The sequence below is a fragment of the Crocodylus siamensis genome, chromosome 3, assembly GCF_052110815.1.
Source record: "Crocodylus siamensis isolate JL-2025a chromosome 3, ASM5211081v1, whole genome shotgun sequence".
Lineage (NCBI taxonomy): Eukaryota > Metazoa > Chordata > Crocodylia > Crocodylidae > Crocodylus > Crocodylus siamensis.
The window spans coordinates 60,407,959-60,424,005 of NC_143397.1; the positions used below are offsets into that span (position 1 = coordinate 60,407,959).

The 16,047-nt window shown below is 41.5% G+C and overlaps 1 protein-coding gene across 1 annotated transcript in view; it reads right to left on the minus strand.

Moving 5' to 3' along the window:
- The window catches only part of EPB41L4A (erythrocyte membrane protein band 4.1 like 4A), a 220,303-nt gene extending 205,143 nt beyond the window's left edge, over positions 1–15,160 (minus strand). Inside the window, exon 1 of the mRNA XM_090038376.1 lies at positions 14,796–15,160. Within this exon, the coding sequence (XP_089894502.1) occupies positions 14,796–14,894 (99 nt within the window). The 5' untranslated portion in view covers positions 14,895–15,160. The remainder of the gene's footprint in view (positions 1–14,795) is intronic.
- Positions 15,161–16,047: the final 887 nt, after the last annotated feature.

Consider the following 16,047-nt stretch of genomic DNA (forward strand, 5'->3'; position numbering starts at 1 on the left):
TTACCATCCTCGCCCAAAGTGATTTTGACACAAACAGATTCTGGTTTTGTCATGCTATCCTCTTTATTATCTCATCATTCGTGTCCACATTACCTTTATTTCTCTCTCTTCTGAACAGGACATAACTCATCTCTACCTCAGTTCCAGGTATGACTGCCATTTCATCACATTTCTGTTATCATTATAAATATCTGGTTTCCCAGCTTAAGTTCTTCTGTTCTGTTGCACAGATGCTTGACAGTAGTATCCAAGATTCTGGCTGTTTCTTGCTGACTGTGTATGCTTCTCTTGCCAGATGATAAATAATCCATTTACAAATTGTAAAACCTACTTGACTAGGGGTCTTATAAATATTATGACTTACATTCTCTATGTTGTCTGTCCTACCCACTGATATTCCTTTATCCATTGTGCCATCCTTTTTTACCTGATTTTTCCTCTTCCCGTGAAGGAGAATTTAGCATTAAATTATATTTTGAAATTTACTAATTGAAACATTTCACTTTGTGTCAGTTCAACAGTAACCTGTTGAGCTGCCACAATGCCTCACTCAAGTTCTAATTTGCCCCATTGTCCTCTGAGGATGAGTATATCTCCCATGATGCATCCCATAATTAAAGTCACTGAAATTATGGGAACATTATGGGACAAAGATATCTATATTTACTCAGTACAGCACCATTTTGAGACGTATCACACACCACTCACTCCCCATACACTACCTCCTGAACCAATAATCAGGTGGCTGTGTTAGTACTTTTTGGCAGAAGTTAATAGCATGCTAGCAGCGCCTTTCAAAGGCAGCTCTATTACTTTTAATTTAAAAAGTAGCATTCACAGAGAAGGCACAATCTCTAATAATACTACTACCTGGTACATTACTGGAACAAAATAAGTTCTCAATGATTAAATATTTTAAACCAGGGTGAAATTGTAGTTTTTAAAATTGCTCAGAATGCTGAGACAACTTTTTGCAAAATATGTTTAGAGCCAGAGCAATGGTCCGTCATGAAAGTCCCACAAAGCCCTGCACGAATTCAACAAGAGGAAGAAGCACAATGCAGAAAGGGATGCATAAGTCAAGCACAGAGGACAGCTGACGCAAGACTACCTTGATCTGCAACTGCCATAAGGTGCCAAGATAACTCAGGCCAATCCTATTCAATAGCTAAAGAGCCCAGCCTACATTGAAATATTTTTGGTTTCTCAAAAACAGTTTAGGCTTTCTTGACCCAACACAAAATATTTTGTTTCAGTTTTCCTGGGACAGGATCAGGGAAAAGGGAGGGGATGGAGTTCAAAATGGAAAAGCTTAACATTGTGTAGATCGAGGTGGCCAACCTCTGTAGTGTACATGCCACAAGTGGCACACGCAGCCTCTATGTGTGGCAGGTTGAACAAGAACAGGCAGCAGATAGGGCAGGAAGCCAAAAAAAAAAAAAGAGAGCAGCAATTTGGTCAGGGAACACAGGGCAAGGAGCAGAAAGTGCATGAGACTGGTCAAGGGAAGGGGATCACAGTCACACTTGGAGAGGGTACAGGGCTAATTTGTGGCACCTCTGCCCTACTGGTCTAGACTGCATTTTCCATTGAAAAACCAATAATAAAGTCTTAGTCTTTTTTTCCCCCCAATAATGTTTTTAAGTAATCTTTTACATTATAGCACTAAAAATCTAAAGTGACTAACCAAAGATGAAGGACAATTTTCCTTAATTAACCTCTGCTAGGTTTAGAGAGGTTAGACAAGCTTTTAGGCACAACATGCTTTTCTTCAGGTCTGCCAACTATACAGCTGGCCCAATAAAAAAATAGTACCAAAAAACCCTTGCTTCTTGCAGCAATGCAAAAATTAGACAGAATTGTAAAATCATTAAAAAAGGAGAGCTGAAGGGGCCTCAAGAGTCTATCAAGTTCAATCCCCTGCTCCACGTAGAATCATCCCTGAGTGTTTGTCTAACTGATTCTTGAAACTGCCTGGAAAAACCCTCTCACACTACTACAAGATACAATGCCTAAGAAAACCAAAACATCCTAATTTGCCACAGGTGGAGGTGGGGAGGGCTCCGTCAATTTCCTGCTACTGCAAGGACAAGAAATAATTTGTTAAAATACTCCCAAAAGATCCAAGGAAGAGTACCATGTCCCCATTACATAGGAAGATAATAAGTAACTCATCTTGACTAGTTTCAGGTTTAATGGTTCATAACAAAGTGATATCAATGTAGACAAAGATGCTTTTCCATGTAATATAGAATCAGATGAGATCCAAAAAGGACAAGGACAAAGTCCTGCACCTGAGACAGAATAACTATGCACAAATACAGACTGGGCGATGGCTAGATAGGCTGTAGTACTGCAGAGGACCTGGGGGCTACAGTAGACTATTATATGGATGACCCAAGTTTGCTCTTGTTGTCAAACAAGTCAACAGCATACTGGAAAGTATTCTTCTACTCTACTGAGCACTGGTGCAGCCTCAGTTTTGGGCTGCACACTTCAAGAAGTATGTGGACAAACTGGAAAGAGTCCAGTGCAGAGTAACAAAAATGGCATGGGAAGCAGGAATTATGAGAAAAGGCTAAAAGAAGTAGGGTTTACTTAGACTGGAAAAGAGAAGACTGAGAGGATTTGATAACAGTCTTCAAATACCTGAGGGGAGATTACAAAGAAGGTGGAGATGGGCTTTTCTATGTGGCTGCAGAGTACAAGATTAGGAGCAACGGACTCGAGATGAAACAGAAAAAATTTAGGTTGGAGATTGAGAAGAATTTTCAGACCACACGGGTGGTCAAAACATTGTAACAGACTACCTAGAGAAGTTGCAGAATCTCCCTCCCTAAAAATTTTCAAGAACAGGTTGGACAGACACTTGGCTGGGATGGATTAGTCAGGGACAATCTCTTGAGCAGGCAGCTGGGGTATATGACTTTGGGGGGGTCCCTTCCAGCCCTCCTTTCCTAGAGGTACCTGATACTGATCTCACTTAGACCAATTTAAAAAGGAGTAAATACACTGAAGTCAAAATAGTACTGTGAAGTGGTCTAAAGTGTGATCAGAACTAATGTTTTATCTTGACTATCTCCTTTTTGGCTTAATCCTCCAAGATGTTCAGCATTCTGCTCCAATGCAGTGAAACAAGTAAACACATGCTCAAACATATTAAGAGCTACACTGAGGTTTATTACTAATTACACACAGATGCTGCAGATTTCTGACTTCTAAACATCTGTATTACATGCCAGATGAAAAGACCTACGTTTTCAGTTCCTAAAAGACAACCCATGTCATGCAGTAAGAGTTCCTCCTACAAACCTTTTGATTTTTATTTTCCTGGTACACACTAGAAATAGTACAATACCTGGGCATTCATTATCAAGCTGGACAACACAGCTACTAAGTCAACCCTCTGCTGATTTTACCCACCTATCTGAAATTTCATAACCTAAGCCTAAAGAAAAACAGATTGCCTTCTTATCTCTGGTTTCGAAACAGAAAGCCATTTCTCACCATCTTGAGATGAGACGGTAAATACTTGCAGATAAATCATAAGCTGCTTTTTTCTGCTACCTTACATTATAAGCAAAGAACTATAAACAAAGAACCATTTTATGATGTATAAATATTCAACTAAACAAGTAGTTTAAATTCCCCAGAATGTGACGCCTATATCATTAAATATACCCATAACTTTTAAAAGCTAAAAGAATTAACTACTTGCCCCACACACACACACTTTCTCCAGTTCACAATAAGAAAAGCTATTTTCAAAAGTTTCAAGAGAAAGAACAAACAGATAAATAGAGTCATTTCAAATAATCCAAATTTTTAAAAGTAAGCCTTGGAAAAGTCTTAGGAAATCTGGGTGTGTATGTTAGGGAGCAATTAACCAAAGATTTCACTTGGCAGCATTAGCAAGACTAATCTTTGCTAAGGGTTACGCATTAGGCATAAACAATCTTTACTTAAAACAGACAGCTATGTCAAATGTTGCTGCTACTTTTCCATGACGATATGTATTGTCAATTCAATGAAACTACCATTTCACTCAGGATTTTAGACACTATTCCTAAGAGCTCTCATAATAATAAATGGTTCTCAGGTTTAACAATACAAATTTTCCATTCCACTGCCCCAGCTCCTCTTTTCTTCTCCTCCTCAATTCTCAGCTCTCTCTTACCACTCTCACAGCAATCCTGATACTTCTTCCCCTTTCATGCCCATCATCCGATTCCTGATTTTAAGTTCACTTATTCTTGGGACCATCACTATAGGTACTCTCTGTAAATGCTGACCCATACTGTGCTGTACTGACTCCTTTCTTCTAAGCTGGAAAGAAGTAGTCTGCCTCCAACAGAACCATCTGAGCAGTCAATGGAACTCTAGCTGGACTACATCTTAAATGTGTGGTATACAAGGAATACCTTCAAATAAAAATATAGGTAACTGTCCTAGTCTTAACCAGCCTCTCACCAAAAATCAATATTTATTTTGACAAACATATAACCAACCCTCCCCTGCATATAAGCGCAACTTCTAAAAAATATGCAGATTCTCTTTCAATTCTGCAACAAAAAAAAGCATTTAGTAACCAGTAGTAACAGTAGCTCTGTGTTATGAATACTGTTATTAGTTTTCCACTTCTAAGCAATAGCATGGGATGATCCACAATGTGACCCTTTGACCCCAAAGCCCAGAGGGTTGAGCAGCCAGCAATGGATGTGAACGTAGCAGTAGGAACAAAAGCAAAAGTAGAGTGTTGAATCTGCTGCCTTGTTTGAAACTATGAAATGGATACTGGATGAAGTACAGAATATGTGTGGTCAATATTAAGGTCTTGTACCTAATAACAAGGAGATATCGTTTCCCAAATATTTGAAATATGCACTGAAAATTACAATCTGCCAAATCTTCTCAGATGCAGGTGTGCAATTACTCATCTTCGAAGATCTTACTGTTGAATAAAATGTAACTAATATAACTATTACAACTCTTAAAGGGAAAAAGATTAAAATCAAATATTTGAGAACAGAACCTAGAAAAGTAAAATTGCAGGTGGCTTCTCATACTTCTAACAAAGACATGAATCTGTTAAAAGAAATACAGCATGTACCATTGATACATACCGCCTCATTTTAATTTCACATACAAGTCCAATGTTGTATCACACTGACATTTCTATTGCCAAGTTACAGTTTTCTTCATTTTAACTGAATTATTTTTACCTATATTTCCAGAATGATTTGGTTCTTCCAAGAACCATGTTTTTCTCCTAATGTTGCATGGTGGCAATTTATAATTGCTCTACTTCCACAATTAGTAGCTTTATTAGAGTAGCAATTTTGATAACCTGATATAAACAATATTTACAGTAAAATGCCATATCTTGCTATTTCAAGTATATTTAGATTTTGTTTCTCAGGCAGAGGTAAATATGCACTTTTAAATCTCAAACTAAAGAAATCCAAAAGAAAGATTTAACACAAATACCTCACACTACTTACATTTTCACTGATTGTATTAGAACATTACTGCTCATTAAAATGGCCAAAATAGGCCCATCTGACAATATTATTGCTGAAACCCCAGGTTGACTAAGAGGTAACTTCATTTAAAAGTTAATGGGTTTCTGTCTTGCTGTCATAGTGGTTTCATTAATTTAGTTAAGTGCACCTAGGGAAAATAAAGCATCTCAGTATTCATTCATTACGTGGTGATTCCTTGGAGGATTCAAAATTGCTGGTCTCATCTGTAAGGCCACTGGAGAAATTGGTAATCTATTTCAAATATGTGACAGTAATTTTGAGGAATAGTTAATTTATGGCAAGGCTTGTGAAGTCCTTTGTTCCCAAGTGGAAAACAGAAATGTGGAAAGGACTGATTCTATATCTACTTGTATTCTGTAAACTATATCTCAATCTCACTCTACATCAATGTTATAAACTTTCTATCATATTATATGACAGAGTATTTGTCAATTTAAATTGATGCTCAAATGCATTCTCTTCTATTTTACCAATACTCCTTAGGAAGACTATCAAAGGAATTATTTTTTTCCGTTAGTTATATCACAATTTTGACAGAACTTTTATGTTTAAACAACTTTCCTGTTTTTTGGATTGGTCTTTCACAGAGCAACAGTAGATGTTTTTGTTAAAAAAAGCATGCACGCGCGTGCACACACACACACACAGATTGCAAGGACAGATGTAGTCCTTGTAAGCTATTACTGCAACTTTTTAAAAGTTAACTAGATTCTTTCAAGACTAAAAGACAGTGAAATTAAAAGGACTGAGACTTTAAATTTCAAGTTTACTTTTTATTAATCATTCTTTACAAAACACCTCTGTTCCACACATCTTTCTATCCAGAACAGACTATATTAATTATGCACCAAATAGTTTTTATTTTCTTTACCTGAATATACATGTTAAGCACCAAGTCTTGATATAAAATTACAATTCTGCAGCAGAGGGAGAAGTCACATTTTCCAAAAGAGCGAAGTGGAAAAAGCTTTGCAAGCTAATGTAGACAGATTTTTTAAGTATACTTGAATACTCAGTTTTAGAAGTCTATGCCCCAACGCAATATATATGCCTCCTATATTTCCATCAGAGGCAAGACAGACCACTTTTTTTGTAAATTGCCCAAAGCCATTTATACTACTAGCTATTACAAACCCAAAGTTTCAGTATACTGTAACAATTTGAAAATATTAAACCTGTTTTTAATTAAATAAAATCCAAATTTGCTTAGAATAATAAAATAATCTTTAAAAGATGACTGAAAATACCCTAGAAATAGTGTCTGGGTCACATACACCTAAAGATCTGGTTATTATTCTAAATCATATTGTCAAAATCCAAAAGATTATTGATGCATTCCACTAGAGACACTTTCTGAGAACAGAAACATCTTATTTTTAATTGATTAGATAAAGTTAGGCACCTAAGTAAAGCAGCCTAGCCTTTCTGTTTGTTAAGAGGTGCTATTTTTCAAAAATTGAAACTTATTCTGATTCTCAGTGGGCAAATGTTATTGTGATAAAAATATGCTGTTTTATTTTTCAAAAAGGCCTCACACTTCTTAAGCACGTACATGCAAGCATAGCAGAGTTTAAGCAAAATCCAGAGTAGTGCCCTAGATGAACTCAGTTCAGGTGTTGCAACACCTGAAAATCAGGCATTAGGCTTCACCTTATAATTCAAGTTGGCACCTCTCTACAGTTAATGGGGAGAGTTAGGCATCTCCACAGGGCAATTCACAAAAATCCACATACTGTGAAAGATGCTACCTAGGGTTAGCCAATAGGAAAAAGGGGTGTATCCAAACTCCCAACCATTTCTAGGGCTTAGACAAGTGATGCACGGGTACACATTAAGCATCACTGTCCACTTAGAATTCAGAACCCAGACAGCTCTGAGGATGGGCATTTAAGAGGGAGAGGATAGTGACCACCTTGGAATAATAGCTAGTAAGTAGGGATATATTTGGTAGCCATGATGGTCCAAGACAAAAAGACATGCAAAACTCTAGAACTTGTGGCTCAGACATGATACCTTTTATTAGACTAACTAAGAAATCTCAAAAAACTCTCTTTCTCTGCAAGTTTTAGGGTGCACACACCCTTCCTCAGGCTCAGGAAAAATTACAGATGGTAAAAAAATCCCCATAGGTAATAAAACATTCAGAACCATGGCCCACCTCCTAAAGGAGTGCTCTAAGCACCAAGTTAAAGAATAGTCTGGATGGGGCATTCTCCATCCCTCTTATTGAAGAAACTGGGGCACTGTGCAGCCCAAAATGCAAGAATCATTGGCCCAAAAGGAGAACAAAAAAAGAGGGCTGCTAACTCTGTAGCTTAGTGGGAAGGAGAAGTCCTCCAGGTTCTTAAAACTTGTCTGCATTAAACAGTCACTAAATAGAAACAAACAATCCTGAGAACAGGGACTAGAACTTACGTCTACCCCCATCCCCTGGCAAACATTCACCAAGTGCCCTAACCAGGCTATGGTCAGGCTCCCTCTTCCTAGCTGTCTTTCTCGCTCCAAGACTCTTGTATTCCAATCTGCACAGCTGTCTAGGAATGGTAGAGGGTACCCACACCCAGCTTGGCATACTGCTTCATGGTTATAGCACTCTCCTTTGGGATGGGGTTTGAATCCCCTCAGGATGGAGAGGGCCCAGAATTCTCTAACCAACAGGTTATAACGCAGAAAGTGGGAACCACCATCACTACTTTTTCTCCTGGACATGTTTTCGAACAAAAATGACCTTGGCTACTGTACTTTGTGCCAAAATCAACAGTGTTGCTATACAACCAGCATACTTCTAGAGAACACCTAACTGAGGCAAAGTTCAGGTGCTACTCTTGATCAAAAAGCTTATGTACAATCTAGGCATCTAGGTACACAGAGAGGGACACTTCCATGTGTTTGAAATCTCAGGTAGGTGTTTAGAAGCCTAATGATTTTCATGGTTGCTGGACCAGGGGCGTCCTAGATTCCTTTTTTGGATTTGAGTGAAATTTAAGTGCCCAAGTCCCATTTTAAAAACCTTACATACCTCTCAGTCTTCTCCTTGGCCCACAATATAACCTTCAAATGGTAAAATTCATCCCCCACCTCAGCAATGTAGAGGGCCATGCAATAGTATGGACTTGTATGGACCACAAGTACAAACTGAGACATCAAAAATAGGGTTTAAGTAGGCATAGGCGTAAACCTTATTTTGCCACCAGTTTTGATGGCAACCACACAGTAAAAAAAACCAGTAGTATCTATTCAGTACATATAAATTACTTTAATTCTTACCAGTAATCATCCTGTACACAACTTCTCTTACTGCAATGCCATTGTTGACCTATCCTCACCTCTATGCTAATTAGCTAAAAATCCTAGTTCTGTAGAAAAAAATCCTAGTTCTGTGAATCTGATTCATTAGTTTGTGTCTTCTAAACAGATAAAAATGGAGTTGAACTTGATTTACCACTATTTCCTTTAAATAACTGGATAGACTATAATTTACATACAGTGTAATAACTCAAAATCTGGTTTTCTGCAAGCATGAGACTCTTAGACTTGTTAATGCTGCCAGTATTCTTTGTAGTTAAATTATTAAAACGTGGTATGTGTAATTAACCAGGAGATATCTACCAAAGCAACTGATCAGGACTCTCCTGCCCAACCACCACTCCTCCCATTGAGCCTGGAGACCCTGGATACTACAGTAGTAGCAACATTCTCCCTTCTCTGGTATTCACTTCCTGACCCTAACCCTGGCCCTGGCCCTGAAGGGAAGGGAAGCATGGTGGGAGGGGTACTAGGAAAAAGTCTGGGTTGTGCACACTACATGCACCATGACAAGTGGCGGGGGCAGGCTGCCTGCCCAGATGATGTGGCACACGCAAAAGGGGAAGCTGAATTAGCCACATGGTGTATGACAGAGGTGGGCAGCCTGGCTGCCCATGCTAGACACACACTGGGTGGGGGCATGCATTGAGGAGGGGATCCCCATGTATAGCTGGCACAGTGTGCTGGACAGCCTGCAGCATGTAGCCTCCTGCTGCTCAGAAGTTGGACAGTCCTGAATTAGTTTCCACTAGTTTCTAGACTCGGGCACAACCTTGTGTAGAGGAATGAGTTTCCGGGAACATTTTAGGGTTTTTTGCTTTTACATTTGATTTATTTTTCAGCCCTATTTAATGAACAAACAATTTAAGCCTAGCTCTGAGATCTTTGCGTTAGTGAATTAGCAATGTTTTCCAAAGATGGTACTACTTATTCCAACAAAAAATGGAGACACAAAATAGGGCAGTTTCAAAATAACTTGATTTTTTTGAACAAATATATCAATTTTCTTCTTAATAACTTTGACTCCATTCCTAATAAAAGTAAAAACAGAATACTTACTGAGATCCTGGATCTTGTATTATAAGACACCATTTATTTCTGAAATTTTATAGTTAATCAGCAAAACAAAATATGTATTAAGAAAGCATTTTAAAAATGACTTACAAAGTAATGGCCACTAGTTCTTAAATAGTCGGATTACAAATGGGTAACAGAACAAAACTATCTTCACTAAGTAAATCTGTATACAGGCTTAATTATACTATACAGCAGAATCATATATTAAATGTATACACATTAGACAATACCTTTACAATCATCAATGACACATTTTGCATCAGTAGCAAATAAGCTAAGCCTGTTTAAACAAAGTTACCTCTACCATAAAACCTATCTGATTACTGGTTACAGATGTGGAGGTTAGCCAAAATAACAGGATTGAAAAAAGTAGGTATTTTCATTTCCATTAACAACCAATTTCCAACCTATCTGTAGTACAGCACTAGGTTTTCCTTTTTCTTAACTGGTCACCTGAACTTCTTCCTTAGTTATTCTATTTGACAGGAGGAAATTGTGGCCCTAGCCTAAAAGTTTTACACATGAATAGAGCTATATACATAGAGAGATGGTATATCATACTCACAAAGAACAGTCTTTAACTTGGTTGAGATTATTAATAGTTTCCAAATTTTGCATATTTCTACAATAAACTAGATCTCTAGGCACTGTATGCCAGGGCAATGAAAATGCAAACGAAAGTCATAAAGTTGGTTCCATGCAATGCTTTCTCCTGAAATGTGGCCTATCTTTACACTTAACAGTACACCTTTAAGGTAGACAGACAATCTTTACATTTTCCCATGACTGAGCTCTTTTCTTAATGATGATGATCCAAGAAAAGTGAGAGCGATGAAATGCAAGAAATAAAAATCAAGTATAAAGAAAACAAAATCATAAGTCAGGGGTGTTAAATATATGGTCAACAGGCCAGATCCAGCCCAAAGAACTGCTTCATCTGACTACCGGAAGCTGAGAGAACGGCCTGCCACAGAATTTGGGGTCCTTGGACCCCAATAGACATAGCAATCAGCAGCAGCTAACCCAGCTCCACACTGTCACCCAAAAGCAGAAGCTTCTTGCTATATGACTCCAGATCTGCACAGACTCCCAAATGCAGCTCCATGCCACCACACATGCCCAGCTCTGTGCTGCCACCTAGCAAGAGCTCCACAATGCCACCCAAATGCAGACACATGCCACTGCCCCTCTCTGGACCCACACAGCTGTCTGAATGCACTGCAGTCGCTGCTAGCCCCACAGATCCAGCCCAGGAGGAGCTCATGTGGTGCAGATCCATCCCAGAGCCTGGGATGAGTTTGACACTCCCCCTTATAAAACCTCCAGACTAAATGTGGTCCAGTGGACACTAGCATGGGAGTAGGAATCAGGAGACTGAACGCTAAGTGGTCTTGGGCAAGCCATTTGTCTTCTCTACAAGTCATTCTCCCCACCTGCAAAATGGGGATAATTATACTTTCCTCTCTTTGTTAAGCACTATAAAATCTCTGGATAGAAAGTGCTAAATATTTTTAAACTGGATTCAAACCTAAAAATCTTATGTACCTCTGCTCATTTTGTTAGTCTGAAGCACAATTTAAAATCTATTCCTATACTGATAGTTCTTGTATTCATGCGTTCCTCAGCAGTCATGATTATTATCCTACATGGCCATGTGCAACTATCACATATAATAAACCTGCAACCTACACCAAGAGAAACATATTGCTTGAAGCAATATGGTGGCAATTCCTTGATAAAGTAACATTTCTCCTTTCTCAGGCATTTACATCAATATCAAATCCAAGATCCACTTGCAGTTCCTTCAGATTTATTTTAAAAAGCTATCAAACTGATTAGTATATCCAGGAGGAGTCACTTGGGGCTCAATCTTTCTCCCATTGAAGTAAATGGCAAGACTCCTTGTGACTTCAGTGGAGGCAGGAGTGAGTCTATTATTATCTAGTCCACCAACTGACAGCAACCAAGTGAACAGTTATTTAAAACAAGACACAGCTTTTGTTTCTAACAGACCCATATCCATTTGGGGGAAAGAGGTGGAAAGAAATGCTGCGTTTTCTGCACCACTGCAGGCCTAAAGACAACGTGAGAACAGAAGAAAGGACAGATCCAGGACTTGAAGCTCTAATAAAAGCTTTGATTCAAAGCAAAAAATGCAAGCTGGAAAAGTTTACTGAAAAAGTACAATTTAATAATGCTTTTGTCTTGGCCTAAAGTAAACCAAATTAAGCCCTGAATCTCTAAATACATACATGAAAATGGTTATTAATGTGATAGTGTTTAGAACTGAAATAAGCCACTTCTGACTTTCAGTCTAGAGAACAATTTTTAAGTTAATTTTTCAGTAAAATACCAAATGATAGAATGTATTCCACTTACATTTATTTGAGAAAATACAAAACTTGCTTACCTACATAATAGCATTTCCAGTCACAATTCTTTTGCCTCCTGTTCGCTTTCCAACAAACTATAGTTATCTTCATAGCTCAAGCGCTAAACCACTTTAATACATAAGAACCCTTTAGTCCCACCTCTACTTTGTAATGTAACTGCATTTAACAACATAATTTGTGAAACTAAGAGCCTTCAATTTCAAGCTGCCTTGAAAGACTATGTTTTGTCCATTTCAAGGCCACAATGAGAAGCATAAGAAGTCTGCAGGTGCAAACAGCTTAGTAGGCTGTTCCTCTAATTCAGTGGCTTTCAACCAGGGTGACATGGCACCCTGGGGTGCCTTGAGATGTTTCCAAGGGTGCAGTGGATTGCCACACAATGTCAGCACTGTTAGGCATGCAAACACGATTCACAAGATGAAGCCAGAGATTTCAAATAGGAATCCATAATGTTAAAAACATTCTGACCTTTTTTGGTCTTTCTGAGTTCTTTGCAGCAGAAGCATTGCTCTATTTTTTTATATTAAAAAAATTTAGTAAAGGACTAAAAGCTGGCATTTTCTGAGAGGTGCATCAAATTTCTCAAGGGGTGCCTCGACTCCAAAAAGGTTGAAAACCACTGCTCTTAATAATAAGCATTGAGGTGGCATAAGTGCTTAGGTCTTTTATTCACACCCGAGGCAAAGGCACATAAAATAATATGCACTGTATCACTATGTTACAGTAAGATAAGGACAAAACATATTTTAAACGGAAGTTTTAGTTTAACAGAATAAGTTAAAACTGACCATTCCTTTCATTGTATACCCTACAACTCCAATCCCAGGAGAGATTTACACATGTAAAGCCTTTCTTCTTCGGGGTCCCAATTTCAACAGGACATCAGACAGGTTTGAGGAGCCAAGCAAACCAATCCCCTCTAAGGATCTATGTCTATGATGATAACCGTATGTACAGTTTGCAGCATCTTCCCCTTACGTCCTTGAATGTCTCTCTGTCTTTATAAGCAAAGGGTAACGTACTTTAGCAAGTTTTGTTAATGTATATGCATAAGCTTTATAAACCCAAGAACTGACATTTAGTCTTTGAAATCCATGTGAACTGAAGTCAAATGCCACTGGGGTTTGCTTGCTACTCAGCTAACTGTGGACTTGAACTTAATTTCAGCTACCGGACCATGGCAGTGTGTGTGCGCAAGCAACTACCACTGCAGTTGGAAGTACTACAGGCTACAGTTAGGACTACTCAGCATCTTTAAATAATATCTTGTTTTCTGCTACCCATAATTTTAACAAGCTTTAACCATTCAGGCTAAAACTTCCCATGTCTGGTGCTTGCCTCAGGCTGACTCTGATTGTTCAAAGCTTTCAGCTAAAACAGATCAAGTGTTTCCAAGAACAAGTTTAGGGGAAAAACACTTCTTTATTGCCCGTGTTAAAAAAATAAATGTTACACCCATTTTGAAAAGAAGCCCCAGGACCTCTTTATTTTGAGGTAAGAACTTCAAATGGGGCGAAGGTGTGACCCCCTGGTCTAGTGCATGGGATGTGCCTTTTCAGCTGACCCCATGTCAATTCACCCAGATTTGACCAAGTTCAAAGCATTCTCAACTCTCAAGGGCTCAGTAGAAACTTGCTAGAATTCAGCAGCTGAATTCTTTGAAGAATTCACCTGCAACAAGGATGTTCCAGCATCACAGAGCTACACACGGACCAAACGCTGCGCACGCTGGGCTCAAAGAGCAACAGAGGCAGCAGGGCGGAATAGGACTGGTCTTCCCATCCCTGTTCCTTTCTAGGGTCCACAGTGGGGTTGCCAAAATGAAGTGAAAAACCAAGAGATAGCATTTTCCAAGGGCTGCCTCCAGCCTTGAGGGAGCCTCAAGTTCATCGGTGCCTCCAGTCTCTCAGGGGGTGCCTCAAGCCTAAAGAAAGGTTGAAAACCACTGCTCTAGGAGCAGAGAGCCGCAAGACTGGGTTCCTAATGCTCTTCCCATGAGCAGCGTGGGAGAGGAGAAAGCAAGGAGGGGTGCAATGCTGAGAGGAGAGGCAAGTTTAATTGGGGGGGGGGGGTCTTTACCCTCTCAGCCCTGTCCTCCCAGGGAGGTGGGGAGGAATTGGTATCAGATCCACATGGACAAGTTGAAATCTCTGAGTGCCCTATTCCCCGTTTGAACTGCTCCCTATTTGAAACCCCTGGGTTTCTCTCCGGGGTGCAAAGAAGCAGAATGCCCTGCCCCTGCTTCCCCTGTGCCAGGGTGGGGTCGCGGGGCTGCGCGGTGCCAGGTTGGAGGGCCGGCTGGGGCGGGATGGCGCGGGGAGGGCTGGGCGAGGGCTGCCTCCCAGCCCCGCTTCTCTAGCAGGAGCGCTTCAAGATGGCCAGCACCTGCCGGATCGATAGGGCGAGAGCAACTCGGGGCCGGGCGTCCCGCGCGCTCGCGGCCGTGGGCTGCCTCGCGCGGGCGCCGCGCACTTACCTTGATGCCCTGCTGCTGCGCGGTGAGGGCCAGCTTGGCTTCGTCCAGCAGCAGCACCTCGCAGTAGAACTCCTCCGGGGCGGCGCAGAAGCAGCCCATGCCGGCGGGGCCGGGCCGGGCGCTCACCCCGCGCCCTGCCACGCGAGCTCTCAGGGGCAAGCGCCGGCTGCCGCCTCCGCCAGCATCTGGCGAGCCCGCTCCGGGGAGCCGGCCACGTGTGCGGGGCGGGCACCACCTGCAGCCGCGCCCGCCGCCCTCTCCCGGCAGCCGCCGCTCAGCTGTGTCCGTCTCCCCGGGTGATGGTGTCAGCAGGGCGGCGGCTTTACCCCGGCCCCGGCGGCGCAGACGCCGCTGCTCCTGCCTGCCCTGCCCTCAGCTCCGCTCCCCTCCCCTGGAGGGCCGCGGGCGCGGAGCGCTGAGGCAGCAGTGACCCCTGCTGGGCCGCCGCTGCCCCGCTGCCTGCAGCCGCCAGCCAGGGGCACGGGCACGGGCAGGTGCCGCCGTCCGGCGCTGCCGGCAAACTCGCCTGCGCGGGTCCCTCAGCGCGGCCACCCTGCCCCGCCCAGCCCGCGAGCGGGGACGGGGGGACGGCAGATCCCCGTGTCGGGCTGGCTTCGCGCCTCCGCGGGGCCCGTCGTCTCTCACGGAAACTGGAAGCGGGGGGGCTTTAGGCTCAGGAATTTTTGTGCTTCAAGTGAATCTCTCTCACACGCACACACACAGGTGTTTGTGCTTCAAGTGAATCCCACACACACGTACACACATGCAAGTATTTCTGCTTCAAAAGTGAATCATGCACGTGTACACACACACAGATATTTGTGCTTCAAGTGAATCCCACACGTACATACACACACAGGTATTTGTGCTTCAAAAGTGAATCACACACGTGTACACACAGATATTTGTGCTTCAAGTGAAGCGCACACACACCACACCTCTTCTAAGAAGGCCTCATGGCAGAGTTTGGTGCTCAAGGCACTTTTATCTACTGGTCTCAGCCGATAAGCAGAAGCAGGAAGCCCCTTCCTGTCCATTTTGGCTCTGCAGCAATATATCCTAATAACGAGAGAAGTCAGGCTCCTTGAGCCTCACAGTCCTGCAAGAGCGTCCATGGTTGCAGGGGGCTTCCTTTTGCTTCAGATTCACACCCCCCTGTTCTCAGTAATGTTAGTGCACGCACACCTGTTAGTATATGCCCATTGTCCTGTATTCTTTTGCTCAAGCAGAAAGCTAAGGCCCTGACCCCATC